Source organism: Grus americana, chromosome 2 (assembly GCF_028858705.1).
Source record: "Grus americana isolate bGruAme1 chromosome 2, bGruAme1.mat, whole genome shotgun sequence".
In the NCBI taxonomy this organism is placed as follows: Eukaryota; Metazoa; Chordata; class Aves; order Gruiformes; family Gruidae; genus Grus; species Grus americana.
Genome location: NC_072853.1, coordinates 153299724 through 153326262, shown reverse-complemented (window position 1 = coordinate 153326262; position 26539 = coordinate 153299724). Strand labels below are relative to the sequence as shown.

At 40.1% G+C, this 26539-nt stretch overlaps 1 protein-coding gene across 4 annotated transcripts in view; it reads left to right on the top strand.

Annotated features, from left to right (window-relative positions):
* Positions 1 to 26539, top strand: part of NRP1 (neuropilin 1) — a 114183-nt gene that overhangs the window by 51178 nt on the left and 36466 nt on the right. For all 4 annotated transcript variants that reach the window (XM_054818693.1, XM_054818692.1, XM_054818691.1 and 1 more), the window contains exons 5-7: positions 279 to 506; positions 8138 to 8293; positions 11027 to 11193. In XM_054818693.1, the coding sequence (XP_054674668.1) occupies positions 279 to 506; positions 8138 to 8293; positions 11027 to 11193 (551 nt within the window). The remainder of the gene's footprint in view (positions 1 to 278; positions 507 to 8137; positions 8294 to 11026; positions 11194 to 26539) is intronic.

The following is a 26539-nucleotide window of genomic DNA, read 5'->3' as shown; positions in this document are numbered from 1 at the left end:
TGTCATAATTTTTTCTAGAGCTGGTACAAGTTTTCATATTGTTCCATACAAATTGAAAATTGGAGATCAGACAGTATATGCGAATTGAGCTTTAAAACCTGACTATCAATAATAGGAACAAGCTGGCTGAATGATTAATAGAGCGATTAAAATGAGGTGTTTCATTGAAAAGCCACCTTTGCTGCTGGAGAGACAATACGACCTAATTTGTTTTCCAGCTAACTACTTTGCTTAGTAGCATAGTGTTAACCCAGGTGATTTTTCTCTTTCTCTTACAGGACCTGAGTGTTCCAGAAACTTTACTTCGTCAAGTGGAGTGATAAAGTCCCCTGGATTCCCTGAAAAATATCCCAATAGCCTTGAATGCACTTATATTATCTTTGCACCAAAGATGTCAGAGATTATACTGGAATTTGAAAGCTTTGAGCTAGAACCTGATTCAAATACTCCAGGGGGAGCGTTCTGTCGCTATGACCGATTGGAAATCTGGGATGGATTCCCTGATGGTAAGAGAAAAATGGACTGTGATATGCATAACCATTACTCTGAAGAGGGCTGCAGAAGGCATATTCTCATTTTTTTAAATGTCAGAGTAGAGAGGTCCTTGCTTGATTTATGTGAAACTAGTTGAATTAAAGAGAAATGGGGGAAATGCTCTGTAAATTCATTCAGTAAAGCATATCACAGTGTGAATGATTTTTTTTTTTTTAATTAAATGTGTTTAATTTTGAACAGTTGGCTTTGGGGAAACCTCTATTTTTAGAGGGAATATGTGATGGACCTCCTACACTAAAATAAATTAAATATGAAGCCTTATAATGGGTCCCCAAACTTTCACAGCTAGCACACGAAAGAGTATTGTCCAGAAATTTCCAACAACTTGCACAAACTGGACTTCAGGTACTAACCCTCCAGCTTGAGGAGGACCCAGGTTACAGACCAGCTGTCAAAGCAGAGAATTTCTTTGCCAGAGAAAACCTGGTGTCCATACAATTGAAATCATAGTGACTAAATGACTACCCAGGTCAGTAAACAGTCATTGAGTTATTCATTCATGTGGCTTCGGTGATAGGGCACTGCAGGGTTTCTCCTTTATAGTGCTCTCTCTTCAAGTGGTTTAAGCAAATCCAAAGGTTTTATCTTAATTTGTTAATTTATAATCTCTGGTGAGCTGGGCACATGTGTCAGGGTGGGTGTGTTGGGTACCCTTCTGGAACTTACTTCTCTGCCATCTCAGTAATTTTCCACTTAGTTGTTGACCACACTTGACCTTCTGCAAATTCACTAAGTGCATGGCTAGATATTAGCTAAGCCTATAGAGCCAGCGAGCCCTCATTTCACGCTCCGCCCAATCTCATATCCCTGTTTTACACTGAGACTGATGAACAAAATAGCTGCATGATTTCTCTATTTTTTTAATAGACGGCAATGGGGCTGCAAGATCCAAGTCCCCTCTAGGCAGAACAGCCATGTACCAGTTCCCCAAGGACCCCAGGTTGATAGGCTGCAGCTCCAGCCTAAAAGGGACCGTTCAAGCTGAATGCCTAACCTTTAGGGTGCCCAAATGCCTATATGAATTGTGCAAACAGCTATGTAAAACTGATTGTGATGCCTTTTTCACTCTTTCTATGTACGGCATAAGCTGATAACAAGAAGCATCTTGAAACTGTCCTTTTTCTTCTTAATTTTGTAACTTGTAGCAAAATTCAACGACTGAGGATTTATGTTGTTTGTGTTGGGCACTAATTACAGCTATTTCAGTATTCCACTGGTGTGATAACCCATATTAATAGATATTTTCTTTGCTTTTATGAACAGCAGTGGCAGTTTCTACAGACTGCTAATCCTACATTAATATTTCATTTAAATGAAAACATATAACTTAAGGTACATATTTTAATAACACATTTAAACTTGCCTGTTTTCCTAGATAAATCCCCAATATAATTTTAATTAAAGCTTTTATTGATGTTGCAGTAAATAGGTATGTGCTTTTTAACGTATATTTGTGTTCCCTTTTTGGTTTATGCTTAATGGGTTTATCATGGCTCTTTTCAATCCACTCCAATAAATAGTGAAGAAAGACCCATAACAGTAGCTGAAAGACTATTTAGTATTTAATGCCTCAGTTAGGAAAACAGTATTGTAACACTACAATAACAATGTCTGGAACATTTAATAATAGGTTTATTTGTATATAGGCCAAATCTTTCCAAGCTGAATTCCTGTAGAACTTGCATTTAAACTGACATCTGAAAAGATGATCCAATCAATCAATTTATGTGTAATATTACCAAAAAGAAATGCATTATTGTTAGTGTCAGAGGGTTTCAAAACGGTAATTTCCTGGTTCAAGAAAGTGACTGAGCCATACTGAAGAGCAATTAACAGGCATTATCAGCCTTCCAATTCCCTCACAAACTGTCTAAACCCAAAATGATCCTGACATCCAATAAGGGCGTTTACATGCTTTTGTAAATATTCAACTGAATTTGTAGGCTAGAAAGAAATGTTTCCTTAGATACAAACCATTGGAGGTTGTGGCGGTTGCAGGGAAATGTTTGCTGCGTCATGTCACTATAGGAGGGTCCTTAGCCAGCAGTCAGTCCCTCTTGTTTAACTTAACACTGCAAAGGCAGAGAGGACGTGGTTGCTTCTCTATAGATGCATCACAGGATGAATCCCTGGGAGGAGGAAAAACTATTGCAACCAAAGAGCAAAGCTGACACAGGAAGCCACTGATATGACCTGGCCATAAACTGAAGATAGAAATTAAGTTGCTAGATATCAAAAAGAGAGTATCCAGATAATCTTGGGGGGGGGAAGGAGAAAGAAAGACAAAATAAATCTAATTTGCATCCACATGGAAGTAGTAAATTTCTGAAAAATATTAGACAGTATGGTTGCCTTTGATGTAAGGAGCCTCACCCAGGGTGAGTCTTTCAGCCATTCGTCCGTTTCCCCTTAGTCTGTGAAAAAATATTCCGAAGCTATATCTACACTGTTGACTAAAATGAGGCCAAGGCATGGCTGTGCATACTTCTTAATTGCTGGCATACTCCCTTACACAATTTTAGCCCACATCAGTTTTCACTTTTCCAAGCAACTCCTGAGCACAGTTTGGAGGACAGCGAAAGGTGGTGGCCATTCCCAACAGGCACGTTGGACATGGCCATCCTGCTTCAGAGGGAAGAGCCCTGTGGGAGCGAGCTGTGTCACGCTGGTAGTCTGCTCCCAGGAACAGTCCCTGGCCACTGGCTGCGGGTCTGGAGGGTGGTCCCTGGCCTGCTCTACTTAGTGATAGACACACAGCCATAAAAAAGAAAGCTGGTTTGCTTTGTTGTACTGCATTGCTGCTCACATGCCCAGTTGTGTTCGAGGTTAAAGCCCCCATTGCACTACGTTGATATAAACATGAAGTAGCAGGATTTTTTAAATGTTTGGAAAAAATTATATCCTTCAGTTCAAACCCCCTGCACCAACGCAGCTGCGGTTTGCCAGGGTGATGGCAGTTTTTAACTGGACACAGAGAACAGTTTGATGGAAACTGATGGAAAAAGTTGTGGCTGCAACCAAGGCAGAATTAGATGGACAGCCCCCTGAACATGCTGCTCTCAGCCATCTCTCGAAACCAGGCATCAATATTTGAGCCAGGCACTGCCAGTGTCCCCACTCTCAGCAGAGAACAGCACCCCGCTCTGATTTGCCTCCGACATCTACTTTAGGGCAGCTGATGGAGCTCTGGAGGTGCTTATCACATTGATTGTACTGGGAGCTATAGATCACTAACTCGGTCATAAACTTTAGATACCTAAGTTAGAGCAGGTGAAACTCACCATTAGTGGGAAAAGTTTTCACTGTAGAGTTTAATCAGCTACAGTCACTGGAGATCAGTGGGAAATGAATTTGCTGTTTTCTACAGTTATGATTTTTTTTCACTCCTCCCCCAAAAAAAGAAAAAAAAAAGAGAAATGTTCTCTTAAACAAATTTTCACAATGATGTTTAAAAGGATATGTCAAAATCAGTATGCTTCCATTTAAATTTTGCTTCTATGTAATTGCCATTTTCCTGATGGAAAACAATTTTGTTAGACAATTTGCCAGCAACTATAGCAGTCATTCACAAAGACGTTAATCCTGAAAAGCTCTATCACAACCATGGAGTCCTCAGCCTACCTGGATGTCCTTTTAGTGAATTGAATCTGGCAAGTGCTGAGTACTTGCGTCTTGATTCTGCAAAGCACGTGCTTATCTTTGAAGCATGTGAGCAGTTAGATTGACTTCAAAAGGAATTCACTGAGGACCCTTACAGGTCTGAAGTTAAACACTAGTGTAAGTGTTTTGCTGTTTCAGGAGGGGAATGGTAGGCATTCAGGAAAACTGGCATTTTATTTCTGCATAACTGCATGCCAAGGGCACCCTTTGGTCTCTTCTTTAAAACAAAGCAGTATGTGAAACAAACCCTGTTGGAGAATGTTTGAGAACTACAAGTGCATATTGCAAACATTGTGCAGAAAAGGGACCATGGTTTGAAGGAGATAACAAGTGGAGTTGGAGCAGGAGAGTGAGTAGATCGCAGAATAGAAATATGTGATTTTGCATGAATAAACTATACACCAAACATGCCTTTGCCCAAGGCACAAATATACCTCAGCCAGCCTTGACTGAGAACAGTCCATTGATGACTTTGAAGAAAAATAGCCCACTCAAAACCAGGACTAGCTTAAGTGATGAATTGCACATATTCATCATGCAGCTCTCTTTGAAGCTCTATAGACTGTCTACCAGGGGCTCAAAAGTAATTTAAAGAAGTTTACATATGGTTTGAGAACCAGAGGCTAAGCATTGCTGCTTCAGTCAATACCACAAGAGCTTCCACTGAATTACAGAGCAAAACAGAACGCTTTACTATGGTCATTAACATCAGTGCAAATGAAGGTTGCTATTAATCTAGGTGTGTTTCTCCTCTGTTGCAGTTGCTTTCTACACTCTTGTGAGAAACTGTTAAGAGATAAGAATATACACAAGCTCAGTGTAGGTGACTACTGGACTGTGAGGATGGGATTCATTTTTCAGTTATTTTCTCTTTAGCATTCTAAATTGTGTGCAAATGTTTTGTCAATAACAATCATACTGCTGTGAAAATACTGTCCATAGCACACCAGCATACTTTTAAAGACCAGCTTTAAAATTCACTAAAATGGCTAGTTAGCATAGCGGGTTTTTTAATATTTTAGAAGTCTGATATACCATTTTTCCTTACTTGTGTTTTGTTGGGGGTTTTTTAACCGAATTTGAAAAGCTAAGATTTCAACTGGATGGGTAAATGTGTATTTCAGTAAGTCTCAAAGTTTTCTGATACTGATTCTCTTTGATCAGAAGGGCAAAGTAAGGCCTTAGTAAGGGTAAGGTTTCTGTTTAGTCTTAAACCGCCAGCCATATTCTATATGGTCCACACTCAGACCCTGTAAACCTTCAAACATACATTTATTAATAATTAATCAAGGATTTATTCAAGTTCTAGAATTAGACTCTGCATGTTGGGAAAAGCTTGCAAAACAGGTTTCTTAGTTGTCCCTCCATCTTTTAACCTGAAAGTTACTCAGTTTTCCACTGTATCATACTATGCCAGTGGAAAGAGGAGCCAAGGTCCCAGAAACAGCTACAGCATGGGCAGTCAAATGAAGTAGCTGGCTCGCTAAAATGCCTCTGTTCTGTGGGTAATGTAGAAGTGTCCTTGAGTGAGGACATTTCCAAGTGACTCATATTTGGAGTAGACCTTCCTGGGGAATGCTGACAGTGACGTGACAGTCTACAGGTAGAGGCTGCAAAAAGATTTCTGGGCCTAAAGACTTTCCAGCACCTGCCACCCTAAAATTCCCATTTAGAACTGTATATGATCTATTAGGAAAGCCCATCTTGGTTCGTAAGGAAGGGTCAGGAAGATGGTTAAAAAAAAGTAGACAGCAGTATCATCCCCTGAATGATTGCTCAGATGGTGTTCCCCACACAGTATTTATCTGATGTGGTGACACCTGAAGCATTTGGTAATTTATTATCATTCAAAAGTTTTCAAGAGTTGAAAGGAAGAAAGGAGAACTTTGTGTTAGCTATTTATGTAAGAAGAATAAGAATCTCTATTTCATCCAGTTCTGCTCAGATCAATACTGTATTAGCTCAGGGCTAAGGTTTACATGTTGTGCAAAAAAATTCAATACCTCTTTGTATCATATTCTGCAAGTTTTTAGCTCTTGCATCTACGCAGCTAGCAAAGGGAATAGTACTGTGATAGCAGGGCCAATCTGTAGAATATTGAAATGCAGAATCACTAAATATGTCTTAAAAATTATAAACCAGTGAGTCATGGGGAATCTTAAAGCCTGTCTGCTTTAAACAAAGTTCTCTTCTGTTTGTCATTTCAAAGAGGCTTCCCTACAGGAAATGGGAGGAGGGAGGCTCAGAGCACCATAACATGGTGGCCTTATCCTCCTTATTTTCTTGCAGTTAGAGCAACATCAGCAGCTATAATGTTGAAAGGCCATCACAGGAAAGGATCAGAGCTGTTTGCACATAGAAAATGTAAAATTAAAAAAAAAACCACCACCAAACCTGCAGCAATTGGAGTGGAGACATTATTTCGTGTTTTTAAAAAGCCACTAACAGTAACAGTCTGAAGCAACTTTCTCACTCCAAATAATAAATCTGTAAAGCTTTAATGATTTCTAGGATGAGGAGGAATTCAACTCATATTCTCTATAGGGTGTTTCATTCTATCAATACTGCGTTGAACAACCCTGGTGGAAAAGGACTGAACTGGCAGGTATTTTAAATGCCATGGGATTGCCAAGGCAGCTGAAGACAAGCTATGGCCAGAATATAGATAGAAAAGCACATGCTGGCAGCAAGAGCTATAACATCTGAGCTCCCTCTTTCTGGCAACTCTAGGGCCTTACAGAAATGTGTAGCTTACATAATAAACTTATTCCAAGCTGGAACTGTTTTACTTGTTGAAAAATGCCAATAAATGACTACAAAATTATGTTAGCTGAGGATTTTCTTTGAACTGTGAATAATTAGGATATATAAACATTTTGTATTTTAAACTGAAAGTGAAATGGACTTCCTAGAGGAATGGCAAGCTGTTAATTTAAGCCTGGAAATCCAGTGGTGTAAGCATTAGAATGACATCTTAAGATTATTTTCATGATTGACTCCATGGATGGGTTTTAGCATTATCTTTTCTTATTGTTTGTAAGCACAGATGTACCACTATTCAACAGCCTGGGGACTTATCTGTAGGGAATGCTCAAGTGCTAGAAGGCCACATATGTTGGTTGTGAATTGAGTAGCTTAATTAAGGAAAAAGATTATCTCACTGCACAGGAAATCCAGAAAAATATCACGAACTGGTTTATACATTATTAACACAGAGAGATCATGTATGTGTGTATGTGTGTGTTCTGTGACATGGAGATATATTTAAGAAATCCTTGCTCTTTTGAAACTATTAAGATTTTCCTCTTGAAATCTTTTACAGTATTCTTTAATATTGAGCATATGGGCAAAAGATCCATGAGGGTGTGCTGAAAACCTAAATAGGAGGGATAAAGAGTCATTGGTCATAGCCTCAATATAAGTGCAAAAATGTTTTTCTAAGTTTTCTATAAAATTAACAGATTATCTGCAGTATTGAGCATAAAATCTGGAAGGTGCTGTTTGAACTCCTATACCCAGAGCATCTTGTAGACTGGATGGGCGAATCGGGCTGTTCAGATGTCCTTGTCATAAATAGGTGCTTCAATCACATTTTGGAAAATACTTTTGGTGTTTTGTACATGCAATTTTGTGGATTGTTGCCCTCCCTGCACACTTTAAAGGACACTTTTTGAAATCCTGGTTCTGTACATTTTCAGAGGTTTATGAAATGCTATCTATCTGGAACATTTTAGAAGCAAGATTACTAGGATAGGATAAGCAATTTATTCTTCACCGCTAAGTTATTGATGAGATTGTGATTTTGAACTGTTGTAGAGGTTCACTATTTCCTGCTGGGGGACTCTCTTTAGGAGGCTATTGTAGTGGCATCTATTGTTGTAGCAGAACTGGTAGTTTACTATTATATCCTGTCTCTTTGCAGTTGGCCCACACATAGGGCGTTATTGTGGGCAGAACAACCCGGGACGTGTCCGGTCTTCAACAGGGATTCTTTCAATGGTATTTTACACTGACAGTGCAATAGCAAAAGAGGGATTCTCAGCAAACTACAGCGTGTCGCAGAGCAGTGTATCGGAAGGTCAGTATTTATCTATCCTGCAGAGCTTCTTGGAAAATATTCTCTGTTATGTCTTCTTGCACACCAGGTGTTGCATGAAACTTTAAAGAAAGCTTAAATAAATAAGATGGTGGGGAAGGATTGGTTCTGTTTTGCTTTTTTCTTTTTTTTTTTTTTTTAAAGAACAGCTGCCCTTTGAAAAGCTGTGCAAGAAGCAGAATTCTCCTTACAGTTTTATTCTGCAGTATTGCCAGGAAGTTGGGATAATTATTGTAAAAAACTGTGCTGACCAAGGAAATGCAGGAATGCAGAGCAATTGAACACTTGCATTAAAACAATGAAACATGAACAATGAATGCACTATCCAAAGCTTTCTTTTATTACATGGAATAAGCTTTGATGATCGATTTCTTGAATAAAAAGAGCCCATTTAATATATGTGCTCTTGTTAAACCATTTCATAAGCTATCTAAGCTTTGTTCTCTGTCTTGTATTTTTTTCCCAGTTGCCTCATTTTCATGCTTACCCTTTGGACAGACAGTGAAACGAAGTGAAGGAGACATAGGAAAATAACAGGCTGTGTTAGACCATGTCCTTGCAGATTTCCTTGCTTTGCTCGATGATAAAACACACACTTTAAATCAAACTCTCCTTTCTGCAACTTACTGACTTTTGAGCAGATTCACCCAGATTTGACGTACTTGTTTAGTCAAAGAAGGAACAAAAGAAAAATGAATAAACAGAAATTATCCACTTTACTCCCCACTTCTCCTCTGCCCCTTGCCTCTTAATTAGCTTTCTGGTACATGCGTAGGCAGGAAGAGGGAACGGGACATACCCTGGCCTCTGCAAATGGGAAGCATTCTCCTCCATCTCTCTCAGATTGTACATCCAGCGAGTTTGGCTTCTCCTTATGTAGGTGCTGCTCCTACCCCTTCATTAGCTAGCACAGCCAGCTTGGGTCCCCATGTCCACCTCTGCCACCTCCCTGGGCTGTTGAGGCACCACTGGAGCCAGAATTAATATCTGCTACGCTGGGATGCCTTCAGCTCTTAAACACAGGACAACACAACAGGATAAGTTAGCATGTGTGAAAACCCTTTTGGATGGCAGGAGGAAACATTTTCTATGATGCAGGCTTAGACAGAGGAGTGATTCTTCTCACTTAATTTCACCCACCCTTGCTCTTTATATTGTCACTACAGAGAGGGTCACCTCCAGAGGACAACTCAGCCTGCTTGTCTCAGACATGTGAGATGTCCCCAGGATGTACCTGTCCCTCTCAGTAGACTACAGGGAAAGCCCACATGTCTAGATCAAACTAGACATCTACCTTTTAGATATTTTAATATGACTCCCACCTACCATGTCTTAAGTTCTTTGTAGTAGCTTGGGCTCTCCTTCTGATTCCAAGAAGTTAATTTACTTTGAGTCTTACCCTAACGTCGTTCAGTTTCAGTACTTCACCCAAGGCCCCTAATATGTTGAAGTAGCACAAAAATAGTGGAAAGAGTGGTACACCACGGGAAATGCAGTTTGGCAACAAGTTTGGTAAATCAGTTATGGGGCACCCTAACTGTAACTCCTGTAAGGTCCCCTGATAGCATTTCTAAATGCAAGTTTTTGGATCCCAGGTAAAAGGTTTTAAACTTTTTTTTTTCAGAATATTTTCATTTTCACTGAAAAATCAGAACTTCCCTTATTAAAAGCTCATTTTTCCAACTCATAGATTTTGAAACCCTCAGCTCAGCACCTAGCCCTCTGTTAGAGATACGTCAGCTCCAGGGAACGTGTGATAAAAAGGAGTGTGTACCCAAATGTCATGCCTTCCACTTCACACACTGGTATTTTACCTTAAACTGCTAATGAAGGAATGAATTATATTCATATACTATGAAGTCCCTGAACAAAAGTGTAGGCACATGTTTTTTTCTCTTGCCCTTGCAATGGGGTTGGTAAACCTCTGACAAAGAGGTGTATGAGCAACTGGGTGGGAGGATCCTTCTAAAGCCACCTGCCTCTCTTGCTTCAGGGGCGTTGGGGCCTTTATTTTTGAAAAGTGAGAGAAGAATTTAGTCTCTGTGCCCTATCAGCCTTTGAACTCACTATAGTGACTGGCTTATCAACTTATTCTAAATTATCTTGGTAATTTTTGTGATGGAGATGATCAACTCATTTAAAATACAGTATGTTATAGAAGAGGTGGTAATCCCCTTAGATCAATGCTCTTCTGGCTTGGATTCAAATGTTGTTGAACTGTTTCTTTCCAGTGTCCAGGATCAAAAGAAAATGGCTAGAATTTTAATAATATTTTTAAAACATTTTATACTTTTTGTACTGGAGTAAATAGTTTTTAAATAAAATTATTTTATACAGTCATCTGGTTTGTCTTTCTTGGCTTTGTGCATAATTATGAGTTGAACATACGTTGTTTTATATTATGAACCCACAGAAGTGCCTGTGCTACCCTAGAAAAGAGAATTCTATTGTCCTATATTGAAATGGCTACAATACTGGGCTAAAAATATTTGTATAGCATTATTATTGCAGGAATTGCCATGGCAACTCAAATGACAGTATTAAGAATGACACCATAAGCCCAATACTGCCTCACTTAAAGTTGCTAAAGAATTCAAAGTCACATAAAAATAAATTCTTCAGATATTCATATTCAAAGCAGGAAAACGTTCTCATTATTCAAAGTCTAAATCAAAAAGCTGACCATAATAATGATGGTAATTTATTTTTCTTCAGATTTCCAGTGCATGGAACCACTAGGTATGGAGTCAGGAGAAATTCACTCTGATCAAATCACTGTCTCCTCCCAGTACAGCGCTATCTGGTCTTCAGAAAGGTCCCGACTAAATTACCCTGAGAATGGATGGACCCCAGGGGAAGATTCTATCAGAGAATGGATACAGGTAAAAAGATAATGTTTTAAAGATATTATTAATAATACTCTGTGGAGTTTATTGAATGTGGAGAATGCAAAAGAAAGAAAAAAATAACACAGTAGAGTACTTCTACATAATCTAAGAATCATTGCAAATGAATAGCTCACAGTCCCTATTAGACACACAAAAAAAGACTGACTCCCAAAGGTATAAAAAAAGAAAAGGTCAGGAAGATTAATTCTTCTGCTTCCCACGTCTATTGTTTTTTCAGTCTTCTGGGCACAAATAACAGAGATTTTGGTTTAGTGGAAAAGTCAATATTAGTTTAACATGCACTTAAAGTGGAATGTCCCAGTAAACTGAGCATGTGCTGTGTCTCTAGCTGATTACAGTTAAGCATTAATACAGCATGGTGTTTTCATGCACTCAGATTTCACCTCAGAAGACCTGTGTCCCTTCTAGAATGTTAAATACGAAATGAGTTTAGTGATCTGTCTAGTGGCTGTTCTTCCATGTCCTTAAACACAACATTCATTAGCGAGATCGGCCGCCTTGGCTTTGCTCTGTTAATACAGGAGAAATCCTGCAAACATTTGACCCCACAAAGAGACTCCTTGAGTTCAGTTAGTCTGCTTAGGCTTGTTGTTTGCTATTTGCCATCAGGACCATAGCTTAATGGTGCATGATTCCTGAACAGGTTAGAATTATTCATATGAATTACTGTATACAAATAATCTGTACTAGCCAGCAAGTATTAATATCATTAGGTGAAAAAAAATAGTGATTTGTGTCAATTGTACGTTGACTTATACTTCTTAGTTACGATCTAGACTCTATTTCTTTTTGGCAAAAGCTAAGAGAAAGGCTTGAGCATATTAGATCAATATTACTACTGTTGAAAACTTGTTCATGTATTTGAAATATTCCTCCTGCTTCTGTTGTTTTCTATAGGAAATTACTAACTGACATATAAAAACAATGCCTTATTAGCCGTCCATACGAATGTTCACGTTGATGTTTCCTGTGAGGTTTGCCGTCTGCAAGAAAGCTTAAAAACATGTTGAGTAGTAGTTAGTAAAGGGAAGAAAGAGGGGGAAATCTTTTATTTCTGATCCTTTGCACACAATGGGACTCTCAGGTGTCCTGCTTAGGGGCCCCTACACATCCTGAGTTCTTGGCAAATTGGTAATCACATATGATGGACCTAATCAGACTTCAGAGTGGCAAAAAAATTCTGTTAATCCTTTTTCCTTATTTAGGAATAAATGTTAAAATCTTCCCAGTCTTATCTAAGTGCAAGGCTTGTTATTAATCATTGCCACTTGCAATCCATGGAATGCACATGGAAAAAGGGTGGAATGCATCAGAATCAAATTCCATGTGTTTCATCTGGTCGGAGGGCCGCCACTTTTTCTTTATTTCCTTCTTTTCTGCTGTCACTTACGCATTTATGACTGGATAATCAAAACAAGAGAGCTAGTCAAATCTCATTCATGTGTTCTGTGTGCTTATTAACTTTATTAAGTTATGATGACTACATACATAGCTTAATCCTTTCACTTAGAACTAGATATTTCTGAGAAAAAGTTTCAAAGGACTTTTTTTAACCATTTTTTTTAATAACAAACTCATAGCAGAATCCAAGCTACTCTGGGGTTTCTGCTTAAAACAGCTCAAGGTACCTCGGTCCTCCTGCCCATGAATTTCTCAGCTTCCTTTGCATTCTGCCATAAACCAGGGTGCTCAGGGGCTGAAACAACCACCGACCATAATTTTTAGCAGCTTTACGCTGCCTCCAGCTACCACATCAGCCAAGAAGTTGGTGGTGATTTGTATGCTGTACTGCTCACACCACAGCTCTCACCTACTTCACCCAGTCCCTGGTTTGGAAAAGGCGGCATGAACCGTTTCCCGGAGCTGCTCGCCTTAGGGCATCTCCTCCACCGCCCAGGGCCCACGCGGAGGGACCGGCACCCCCCAGGTAGACTTCATGACAGAGCAACTAGGCTGTAGCAGCCTTCGCCGCTGAGTTCGGTCTTGTTTGCCAGACTGAGCCTACAAAGTCTTGCTTGAAGATTCATTGCATCGAATAGGTGTGCTTTACACGGGTTGCAGAAGAATGATTAGTCCCTTCTACCATTCGATCTATGTAGCAGAAGCAGCTGAACTGCTAGGCTAGTTTGGAGATTGAGTATGCCATCCCCTGGCTCTTCACAAGGTACAAAGGTTTAACTCATCTTTGGTTCCACTTCTGTCAGCAGAATATTAATTCTTATTTATTATAATTTAATTCAATGCTAACATTGCTAATTCAAGCCTCCAAGTGTGTTCTAAATGCTTTCCTGTTAAATTTAATTGATAATCTTGAGATGGGTGCTAAATGCCTCAGACCATCAGACACCTCAATAACAGGGTCCTTGTGCACATGAACCACCATCTCCTACAAGTCTTGATGCCATTGGCAGTAAGCACATGTTGTGAGTATGTATCTGGAGAAAATATTGAAATCCCATATTTCCTCTGTACAAATAGCCCCAGGAGCAGATGTTCATCTCCATAAGGGCTTACAGACAAACAACCAAGGACATGTAACTAATAAAATACTCTGAAATTACCTGTTGAAAAAAAAAAAAAATATTTTATAAAAGGCAGAAGGCACTTGTATATGAAGGACTGAGGTCACAGTTCTTTCTGGTTCTGTATGCTATTGTAAACTAGTCATTTATGTGAAGAATTTGCTTTTGTGCAGTACAGCATAAATGGATTTTTGCTGCACAGTGCAAGAACTCACTCTAGAAAATATTCGACTGCAAAAAACAGGCTGAAGGATACAGCAATGCTGAACTTGGAACTTTTAAAGTGAAAACTTCTGCCTATATGCCCTTGTCTGAGAGACAGAGATTTTGTGTTTGTCAGTATTCATTAATTTTTTCACAGTTGCAGGTTTCCATACCTGCACACACACTGCAGCTGGTTAAGTAGTGATATCTGCCTTTAAACTGCTAATTTGCATATGCAACTAAGGCATATATATGAGATATGTGCAACCATACATGGGCAAAGCAGCTTGAAAATTCAGCTCCAAATACTAATTTCCTTATTGTATCCTTTTTTTCTACAGGAGAAATATTATAGTTCTCCTTTCCCTTCCTTTTACTCCTCCCCTCAAGGTTAATGTTTTGGTAAGACAAAAGCAACAGAAAACCTCAGTTAAGTATTAGCAAAGGGAGATTGATATCTATAGAGGACGTCTAGAGGGCATGTGATATGATTGTCTCCTTTGAGGTGTTGAAGTCTTTTGGACCATTTCGTTGAAAATAATTAGGAAAATAGTGTTGGCTTGCTGTTAGTAATGGATTTGCATGAATTCCATCTCTGGATGTGAAATCCATTCTTTGGTGGAAAAACTAGATTGCTCCTTTGTGGCTGACAAGGTACTAACTCCTGAGTTCATCTGAATGCCGCCTGCTTACCAGGCTCTGCTGAAAGCTGGCTGGCTGTTCCTTTCCTTAGTTGTTTGGAAATAAATGTCAAAGCTTAGATTCAAAATATCCATAACACAGTCACACCATAGGTCTGCACAATACTTTCTCCATTTTAGTTTTACCCTCAAACACACTTTTGAAAATTGCTCAACTAACTTGAGATTTGGAGTGACTCCATAATCAGAAACAGAGTCACTCCAGATTGAATTTCTTCTTTAAAAACACATTAATAAAGTCTGTGGATTTTCTAATATGAATGGAATAAAGATATGCATGAGGCAAGGGCTGCCAAAAATAAGCATGAAGTTAGTTTAGTGTCATATGGGATGTTATTAGCTTCTCAACCTTGGGCTCAGCCTACTTGATCATTACACTTACGTTTCACACACTTGATTGCCCTTCAGTGTGAAATAGCATAATTTAAAATAAAAAATAAAAACAGCCCTTTAATTTAATCAGGAGCAGGGACCTGCCATTGCAACACAAGTCATTGTCCCTCATTAACGTATCCTTTCACAGGAAAAATAGTATAGTGTTTCCATTTCTGTAATCTGAACAACAAACATGTTAATAGGTATCAATTACCAGCCAGTTCCAGTACTTAGAACCAGTGAGAAGGCCAGTGCGAGGGTTTCACATCTGGTTTTAGTGAAACTGTTCCTGTCTGTGGTATTTAAAATTTAAAGAACTCCTGTTATTGTGCAATTGGGAATCCTAGGGGAGTACAATGTTAATGAAATCCATAACGTGCAGGGATTTTATGATTGCATTTTCAAGGCATTCCTTCAAAAGGGACGACTGATTTCTGCCATGGCAGCAGTAATTGTGTTTTTACAGAGTAGATTTAATGTTCGTATTTAAGAACAGCAGTTACGTTTACACTCATCTGAAAAAGTAACATGCGAAATCTTTGTATTTAGGGAACTTTTTCAGCTTATTTCTGAAGCCTTTGAGCAGGAGCCACGGGCCGCTGTGCATGGCAAGCCCTTGTGCCTCAGGGATGCCCCGGTGGGTCGTGGCCAGCAGCCCCCCAGGGCAGCGCAGGAGCGGGGGCAGCTCCAGGAGGAGCGCCCGGCCGGATAGGTGCCGTCAGCTAAACACACTTGAGACCCACGTGTGTGCGGTTTTGAAGGGAGACCGATTGCCCATTACCAGGGTCACTGGGAACCTGTGCTATCATCAATCCTTGTAATGGTGTGGGTTTTCAAACCCGCAAGGAGCAACACCTTCTGGGTACTTTTACTGCAGAATCCGCATGTTTTCTATCAAAATGTTTCTTCTAATGCATATAACACAAATCTTTACACTCCCTCCAAGCGGGATGATAGTTTCTGGGTGGCACAATTTTTCTCGCATCCTGTAATACTGAGCGAGACCTCCAGCTTGCCCAGAAAGCAAAGCACATTCATTAATAACACAAGATCTTCAGTTCATATTATGGCCAGGGTTGGACGAAATCATAAATCCAGCTTAAGAATCCTAGTATCGGATCAAAACTTTGCAGCCATAAAACAAAAAGCACTACTCTGGTATAAACGCACTCTGCCAGTTCAAATTTGTTCAAAAAAGGTTAACGGGGGGTTAACATAAATAGACATTGTACTCTGGATCGGGTATTATCTGTCATTCTGCAGCTGACAGAAGGCCATACACTAAGATCAACTCCCCATTGTGTGTTCTGGCTAACATGACATAAATGGCTAATCCAGCCCAAATTTGTACTGCTGGGTTTCTCAGCAGGGCACAGACCCGGTATCACACGGAAACGGCCGGAGTCAGAGGTTGGCACAGGGAGCAGGTCTGGTCGCTCCCTCTGGGCTCTGCCTGCCCGACTCCGCCTCGTTGCCCACCCGTCCCTTTGGCACCCTCGACTCTTGCAGAGTAATTCTCTAGACCTCTAGACCGGTCAGCCCCAGGAATATCAGCTGATCTGATGCAAAATTCTCCCTCTGCATCTTGCAGCATTTAGGGATCTGGAGAAAGGCCAGAGAGAGGTAAGAGTAGACCTCCTCAGAAAGCAACCTGGGAGATCCCGCTCGCCCCCACTGATTGAAATATCAGTTGTTTATTTAACACTAACTCTCCCATTCAAGGAAAATATGCTTCCATTGATTTAAAACACTTCTCTGTATACACTACTTCACCAGAACGAGAGGGACCTCTGAGGTGGAATTTTCCTTCCACATTTGTCTTCATTCCTTTACATTTGCAGTAACCTACGTTCTTCATTATTTGCTCCTTTGTAAGTGAAACCCAGAAGCATGCATGGCTGATGTGAACTGGTATATAGATTAGTACAGATTTATTTCTGTAGCACTTCTGAAAATAATTGCAGTTCATCATTTGGTGTCTTGACCTTTCATATGTGTCATGGCTTATTTCCTTATCAGGTATTCACTTAAAAATACAGTCAGTATTTATATATGCTGCTGCACAGCACATTTGTTTCATTAACAGGTTTATTCTTACATCAGGCAGCTGTTTAGATTGATTTTACTGAGCAAGCTTATCTAAATATTTCACATGAAAGCTCAAGGAAGTGCAAGTCAACAATGCCTGTTATTTTTATTCTTATTATTTCTGTTTCTTTTGGAGGTTGATATTGCAATGAAGTACATCATATTACTGCATAGAATAACATGAAACCTGGGAAACCTCAGCCTCCCAGTTCCCCTAGCCTTTGAAGGACTGCCTGAGAGCTGAAGCTCAGAGGCTTTGCGCAGGGCTTGCCCATCATTAGGGAGCACACCGACATGAAAGCACAAAAACTGTCAGTCCTTTGTCTTCTCTACCAATTTAGAATACAAGTCATGTATTTGGTTCATGTCATTTTACAGTTCATAACTGCACTCCAGAAATTACAAAAAGCGGAGTTAGCTTTGTGTGGAAAAGTGTTACAGTTATCTTACAGTCTTAACATACTTTGCACATGGGCAAAGAATGACAAAAGAATATTTCTTTCTGGAAATCACAGCCAGTACAAACTGTGACACAGCGCAGAACCGGGGTTAATTGACCCAGCAGGATACATTCGTACCTTTATTTACTGTGACATGGGAATAAATGGTAGAGTTTCACAAAGGCAAGTACTGAAATTAGACAAGAGGGAGAGGGAGAAATAAAAGGGCCCTACAAAGTATGAAGGTTTTTTTGATTATTCAAAGTGCTTTAAGAGCTATTTTAGTACCAGAAAGTTCCCAGCCATAGATTTATCACTCTGGGGAGGCTGAAGGGATGCTCAGAGAACTGAGCCTTAGTGCTCCAGAAGTGCAGGTGCAAAATGCAGTTTAGAAGAAAATCCTCTCTACCTCCCTCTGACATGTTTCAGCATCAGCCCTAATACAGAGGGGAGTCCTGTGTGGCTTCGAGCAATTCTGCGTGCAACATATGGAGGAGCAGCAGAAGCTGAGCCCCTCCGAGCCTCCACTACCAGCCTAATCATTATAATAGTTTCAGTTCTTTCAGGGGATCCATTATACAGAGATCTGAGTAGTTTGTATATAACTCTGTAATTACCTATGCATCCACTTCCCAGTCCAGCCCTACATCCCCTCAACGGCTGCAAGACAGATGGCCCTTTAGAGCTGAGATAGCGAATTAAAAATGTGTCCAGCAAAAGCACTGATTCAGCAGCTACTAAAATAATTTTGTAAATTTATCTCACTTTCACTAGTTGGTTCCAGGAGGCAAAGAAATTAAAACCTTAAAATATGGTCTTAAACTAAACACCACAGGTTGTTTTTTTTTAAATCACAACATCTTTTCTTCTACTTTGTTTCACAGAAATTAAAGCCACTTAAAAAAACTCTGTACAAAATGATTCTTCTCTCTTTTTTTTTCCTGTTCACCAGGTCCATGTGTTTGGCTTGACTCAAAACATTTGTTATTGTTTGCTGGTTTTTAGATTGCCATCAAGCCAAAAAATCAGTTGTTTGTGCCATTCTGCTTGGTAGGAGACCTCTCTCCCAGATGGCTTGCAGACCCCGTGGGGGCTGAGGCAGCCTTGCCCACCCAGCTACCAGGCGCTGCAACACATCTGCTCCACCGCAGCCAGGACTTTCTGCAGATGTGAAGGGAGGTATCTCAGAAGGATATTTTTCTGAGTCCAGCAGAAATAAATTAATCTACAAGACTAGGCAGGTGTCAAACTGCGGGTGAGGTAGAGCTCAAGGCTAGAAGTTAAGTGACTAAGGATAGTGGCTAGAAACACAGCCTTGGGTAGGAAAGCACAGCTGAGGCATGTTATAATAAGCAGAGTCGTTACTGAGCTAAAGGTCTCTGCTCTCACGGGGCCGACCCTGGGTTGGAGATGATAGGTGTACTGCTGAGTGCTTCGCAGATACGATTGTGCGTTTTTATTCAGTCTTTCCACACCTGCACAGTAGTATGAAGCTGAAGAGTTCATGAGTCCTACGGGCCCTTCCCCATCCCAGCATCCATGCTCCAGATTTTCTGTTGCTGAGCTATTATTTGCCTCCCCTGTCCTTGGATCATCCTGCTATTCTGTCCCAGTTTAATTCTGTTCTGCCCATTAGGTGACATTTTTACAGCAGCAGCAAGATAGGTAAAGTGGAAGGATAAATGAGATTTCTTCCAAGTGGTAAATACCTGCCCTTCAGAAAGCAATTTGTCTTCTTCCCATGAAAAAAGAAAAAAGAAAGAAGAAAAAAAGAACAACTAGATTTCAACAGGGAAATACTTCCATTTTTGCTTTACCTCTAATGTTTTCATTCAAAATTTTAAAAAACTCTTTAAAAAGGCATCAGAGTACACGTCATAGCAAAATCTACTAGCAGAGAAAACACAGTTGACCAAACATTCAGTGCCTCTGTTTTGAGGAGCAACTGGCTTCTCATCAGAGCAGCACTGTGTGCACATAAGTTCCACCAGCCAGCTGTACCTGTGTAGTCTGGTCTGTCTCTTCGGTGCAGCCTCCTGTGTTGAACGCTTCAGGCCAAACTCACTTCTGGTGTTGATCCTCTGAAGTTGCCGAAAAGATCGATTTGTCCTATCACATGTAAAACGAGGGAGTATTTTAACTGGTCATATTTCAGTTATAGATTATTGTACTATAGACTAAGGTGGCTTTCAGCCCTAACAGAGACAGAAGCAGGCTCTTCCATTGCAAAACCTATTAAATTCAAGCTACAGGCTGATATAGCACAGAATAATTTTAAAAAGCTCTTATCAGGCCATAAAAATTAACTGTCCATAGCAGTGCTCACTCCTTTTGTGATATGCTTAACTAAGAAAATATATCCTGTGTTTACTTTAAAAAGCCGTGGCACTTAAAAACCCATAGCTTTGCTCTTTACATAGCTGAAGATAGAGCAACTTTTAGAGAGGCCAGGTGGGGGTACACAAGCCAGGCACCATTCTTTGGTCCAAAAAAAGCTGGAAATTAAATCCCCGTGGCTGTAGTTTGAGCGGGTTTTGTTGAGAGAAGGGCAGAGCTGGGGAGCAGCCAGTCTCCCTGGTTTGCTTTAGCACCAGGGCGGGAGTTGCCTCGGCAGTCACTGACCTGCACCATCCCTTCTGCTGTCCCACCGCCTCCTCCGGCACGGGGCGAGAGCATCGCTCCCAGCAGCGCTTCTTCCAAATCACAGCCTCACAAGTATTTCATCCACATGTAAGCATTTCCTCAGAGCTGTGAGGGACATACCAAGGAAAAAGCAACGTGATCTTTGCGTGTATAGTCTTTGTCTCTCATGTTCCCCTGTACATTTACAGCACCCTCACCACACCATCTAACTGCAGCTACCTGACATTTTTCTAGAAGGCAGCAGAAACTCATATTTTAAAAAAGCACTGACTTGCTTGGTGACCCAGTAGTAAATTAAAATCATCATACACAATGTGTATGAAATAGAAAATCGAATTTTGGTGCAACAAAACTGACAGTTCCATTTAACAGAGAATAAATGAATGCAGACTCCTGTGGGTGACTGACTGATTTAAAGAGACTGTGACAATTTTCCAAGATGAGAAAGCTGATCACAAGAAAATACATATATTTCTATGTGACACAGGTTATACACCTATTCCAATTGCCAATGAAATTAGGCTTAAAAAGTATTAAATCTTTGACACTGGCACTTTTTCCCCATTATGTTGCTATTTTTTCATAGAAAACCCAAAGCCTGAACTTTCAGAAATATCTAACTGTAGCAAATTCCAGTGATTTCAGTGGAACTCTCTCTGAACACAGTGATTGCACGGTCAGATCTATCTACACCATCAAGGTGTGCTGTCTGAGACAGCAGAGATTTAATCCTGCATAGTATATCATCCCCTCACTTACCAGCTTCCTACCCAATTAGCATAGGTATGCTGCGAAACAGGAAGAGGCAGAGGTTATTTCTGTGCGTTTATGCACGTGTAATATCGTACTTACATTCAAAATACCAAATTAGAAATTTATATCATAAATCAAACCCTGCTGCCTGTACCCTCTGATTCCAGCAGGACAGCAGCTGGCAAAAAAATTGCCACAGAATAACTTTGTAGGCAAAATTCAGTGTTTTCCACCCAAAGCCCATTTGTTCAAATGTGAAGGAGTCTGATAGAGACGCTTTGGATTACTTGTTTCCCATTTGTACATTAGTTGCTCAGTACACTTGGGGGAAAAAAAAAAGTCCTACAATTATGTCCTTCTCTCAGAAAAGAGTGGTTCTGCAAGTATTGCTATAGAGTTTCCCTTTTCTATAGTTTCTAACACAAACTGGGGAAAGTTACATTCAAACCGCACTAAATAGTTGTCTTCATTCCAGATCAGAGGATTAAGCTCAGGTTTAAAATTAAATGTAAATTACAAATAAGTATTCAGAAAACGTTAATTAAAAGTATTACGTTCCTGACTCATTTATTGCTCAGCAAGGGTTCCTAAGTATCTTAGCTGGAGAAAGGGGCCATTCACATTCCTCCTTTTTTGACCAAGTCATTGTACATGTCTTAGGTTATCCATTTGCAAGTTAATGTAGTGCCGAAGCAAAGGTTTTCATTTTAAAGAAGTAATATTTCACAGCAAGATATGCTCCCGCAAGATGTAAAACAATCTTTTTCTAAAGCACAGGGAGTTAATCAGCCTTTCTCTTCATTGCTACAGAGAGGGTTCGAATGGCATAAGATGCTGATTACTTAGAGCCCAGAGTCTATAGAAATCCCAATACGATTACATTTTCCTCCCTTTGTTATCAGAGTTTATTGTATCTCGGTGTTCAGGTTTTAAGTAGTTTTCAAGTAAAAAAATAAATTAAGAAGAAGGTATTTTCTGAGTCTTCTGAATAACGATCGTGTTACATCAGAGCGCCACATGAATGCGTAAGGTGGAGCTTGCAAATGAATAGCAGAAGGATTGTTCCCTGTCACTGCATGGGCACTGGACGCGTTTCGTACAATACTGTGCGCCCATTTCAGGGGAGCGTTGCATGGCCCTTGCTTTTAAACCAAACTCCTTCAAAGACTCGCACTAAAAATATCACACAGAGCTAATGTGTACCAGTGGCACTGCCTCTCCCGGCCCGCTCGCAACATTTCTCTTTCATATTTGATCTTTATAGTTTCCATACTGGAGCGATTTGGTGTGCTGAATTCTGGAAATGTCTCAAGTTGAAATGCTAGTGTATTAACCTGCTGTACTGAGTCTCTTTTGTTTCTCTTTACCAGAGTGCCGCTTGCCAATTTTTACAACTACAGCAGATTTTACTATTCAAACAGAACCAGATGGAACACCAGTTCAAAGAACATGTCAGAATTAAATATTTCTTTTTTAATTAGTTGCTTCTGATTTATGCAAAAAAAAATTAACATAAGAGTGGGAGAATGTGCCATGAATCCAGATGCAACACAGCCCACACAAGCATTATCTTTTCTCTGTCAGAGACACAGAGGCCTTTTCTTTCATTTTTTCTTGTCTTTTCTTTTTTCCCTTTTGTTTCTGGATTTCATTTTTCTTAAACTTTCTGCATCTTTTCCTTCTCAAACCAGCCCCATAATGATGACTGAAGTTCTCTTATGTTCATCAGTCATACTTTTTCATCATTATCTTAAATCTTCTCTTGTAGAAACTGGCTATTCTGCCTCTAAAAAAAATTCCTGTACTCAATACTGCAATCCCAGCACCAGTAGCTCAATGTGATAGCATCCTTTGAGTCTATTCTTTGTTTTCAGTTGGGGGAATCTTTACACTTACATTTTTTTCTGCTGCAGAAAAGGATTTGGGCAGAAGGTGGAGATTGTGAGGAATATTTCAACTGCTAAAGAAAGTTCATTTCCTTTTTTGCTGCCAAGCAATCCGATTTCTTTGGCATGAATGTTTGCTCATCTTCTCTTTCATGCTTCCCCACTTTTGCCAAGTCACATAAGCATCAGTTCAGTAAAGCATACTGACTGAGGACAGTTGTTAGGCACAGACTAGAAGTTGAGCGTGTGATTAGCTGCTTTCTCTTCTGGGGCTTTCAGGATGTTGCTGTCAAGGTCAATGAGAAAGGCTTCGGTGACTCAGGAGAGATCTTACTAACAGCAATATTTTCTCCTCTCTTTATGGAGCTGCCACAAATATCACTGAGAATTTTGCACAAAGGTTTGAGATGGTTTATAGCCTTAACTATTTTCACTTAAACCCAGGATGAATATTTACACGCTGTCATTAATCAAGGAGTTGTGCTCTTGTAATGACTACTTATTTCAAGGACGAAGACTTTTGGAACTAATTTTCCAACCAAATTAGTGAAACTATTTTCAGAATTTCTACTAAAGCTTGTGCCCTTTTTAATTAGCATTCTATTCTTCTTCACTTAAAGCTCAGTAAATAAAGGAATTAAGTGATAGTTGTATATACATCATGGGAGAGCATGACTGGTCAAACCAAACAGCAACACCTAATAACAAAGATCAACTCTTGCTTAATTAAATATTTGACAGAAGAACAGTGAAGCGTCACAACAGTTAATCTGACCCAGAGCACTGTATGCTATCTAGGGAAATGACACAGTTCTCTAAAAATATTTACTTTGGTATGTTGTGTCAAGTGATGGATTATACAGCTTTTCAAGCCACAAGAGATGCCCACAACAAAAAGCTTCCTGTTGTTAATCAAACTCCAGCACTTTGTCCTTTATTTTCTCAGGCTGTTGAACAGACCTACAGTAGGAGTGTTAAAAGCTGGTAAAACTGCTCCCTTGCTACAGCTCCCTCAATGACTGTATTTTATTTAGCAAGGCAGATTTTCATTCTGAAAATAAGGTCTTCCATGCTATGACATGGTTATGTATGACGACAGGAAGCAGCAATATTTATTTCAAGTTGTGCATGTTGTATGTTGCCCCTTATCCAGCAGTTTGGTAAGATTTGTTGCGTGATATATTGTGCAGAGCTAAATGTTTTTCTTTTTCCTTCTCCTTAACTTGTCTCTAATTAAATGCATATGCCACCCCTTGCATATCTATGTCTTAAAAATGTGTCACCCACCCACATTTTTCAGAGTCAGGAAGACAGTAATGAAAGTATTTTTCCTGGATGCTAGAAGATATTGCAGAATAAATAGAGAAGAAGTAATTCATATGTAGAAACAGCTAGTGTCTTGCAATATGCTTTCACATTAAAGAAATTGATTTTAGAAGTAGGAACAACTGGGACTTTTTTTACATGAACATTTCTCTCCTGGAAAAAAATACACACCTGAGATGTTCCTCATTTCTTGTAAGTTAGGGGCTAATTCCGATAGGCAAGTCTGCTCCCAGTCTTGTACGTAACCAATAAAGGCGGTCACATTGCAACGCAGGCAATTATCAAAGGCTGTGTTTTTGGATAAGGCCCGAAGGCATCATTTTCCGGAAGAGATATGCTTTTTAATCTGAATGAAAGTGAACAAAATTTTTAAAAAGAGCTAGCAATATACTGCAGTTAGTCAAAGCTAAAACTGGTCATGGAAATGAAATGTCATGATTTCAAGTTTGGAGACAGCTGCCTATCTCGGATCACAGCCATACAGCATGCAATAACTTAGAAAATTGTTCGCATCCTCTAAAATAAATACCAGATGTTTGTTTATCATATGTGCAGAAAGTTAAATGTCAAATAATTGCAGGGAAACTCATTTGATGTTCATCTTCAAAAGTACTGTAGGTCATCACCACCTCTCTCCACAGTTCATTTTAACATGAAACACAAGTTCTTGAAACAGAAAAAGGACAAGAAGCCCAAAGCAAACATCTAGTTGTTAAAGAGCTGTATTACTATCTCAGCTGGAGGAGACTAGATCTGAGAAAAACGGGTTACCACTGGTCATGTTAACACTTGGAGACCTCTGTGGAGAGGATATACTAAGCTGACTGGAAATCACACAAATAGTTGGACTCTATAAGCATAAGCCTCCCAAAAGCATGAGAACATCCTATCTGCTCGGTGACACAGCTGTCTTAGAGCTGCTGTGCTTTGCAACGATTCCTCCAGATAACATGCCACAGAAGAGCTGTGTCTCACCACAGCTGCATTTTGGTACCTTCAGGTTCCAGTTGTTAAAAGCAGTTGGTATGGTTGAACGTCAGCTCTGAGCAGTCCCTGTGACATTTCGAATGTGTGTTTTATGCACAATTTTTGCATTTTACTGAAGGTAAACTTTCAAAAGACATTGGAAAGAAAACAAAATACATCACAAAGTGATTAATGAAGGTGAGCTTAACAGCCCCTTAAGATGTGTCATGCAGTTTCCAAGGTAGTCTTCTACATAATTTATTTCTATCACCTCACTTAGAGAAGAAGATTAGTAAATTTAGAGCTTGATTTACAAACATACTTAGGCACCACAGAGGGGTGCTCAGTGTTGCAATTCTGTTTGTATGCACCTGGAGAGGAGCAGTTCCTCCAGAGGCCACTGCAGAGAGCTGTCAAATGGAGGAAAATGCCTTAAGCTCTACCTCTCTCCTGGACCTCTGCTCTGAGACAGAGTTAGCACTTGAAAACTCCAACCCTTCCGCTTCTCTGCTGCTTAACCCCACCTTTCTTGTTCGCACTGCTCCTTTCTCACAAAACACTGACGGAGGAAGTTTATTCTTTTTTCCTCTATCAGCTTGTGAGCAAACACCCCTGGCATGCAGAGGTCGGGGGTCACAGCTTGCTTTGCGAGGGGTTTAAAGCTGTGGCACGCAGCTGAACACTCGAGCCATCAGCCTCCAGGCGCTCCAGGAGAGGACTGCTGTTGACATAGTTCCCATTTGCAAGAAGCACGTAAAGATTTGCTGATCCAGAGAGAGCACCTCTATGTGAAGAGACGTTCTCCCTAAGGACAAGAGAAGCTCCCCCTCCTCCTGTACTGTATGACACAGTTACTGGAGCCAGGAGCACTAATGAGGTTCCTTCTTCCCTACCTATAGGCAATAAATTAGATGTCTTCTCAGAGTCTCTCTCTCCCCCAGTGAGCTGCTAACTTCTGGCAGGAGAATTTCTGCCTACCTTTTGAATTCTGCCGGGTTTTAAGCACGAAGGTGGTGTCTAAATCCTTTGTGTGGTTAGGACTTACTTCTGGGCAGCGGGATAGACGCTGTAGGATATTCAGTGCTGCAAGAGTTAAGGGGGTATGTTGAATACCAGCACGTGGGACTGAGAAAAATCTGGGCACCTGAATTTCTTTGATGGGACAAGCCTGAGTCGTCTGAACGGTCAGTGACTGGTAGGTGTAATTGTTAGCTCAGGCATCAACTAATCAAAACTTCCCTAAACCCCCGATGTTAAATTTTAACTTGGTTTCAGATACCTAGAACTCTTGTAATAGGCCATTGCTTGACTTTATTCACAATGAAGTACTTACTGTATATTAACAAGCCCCTACTAGAATCATTTCAAATCAGTTGGAACGGTACAGGCTTGGGACCCTAATCATTTCAAAACTG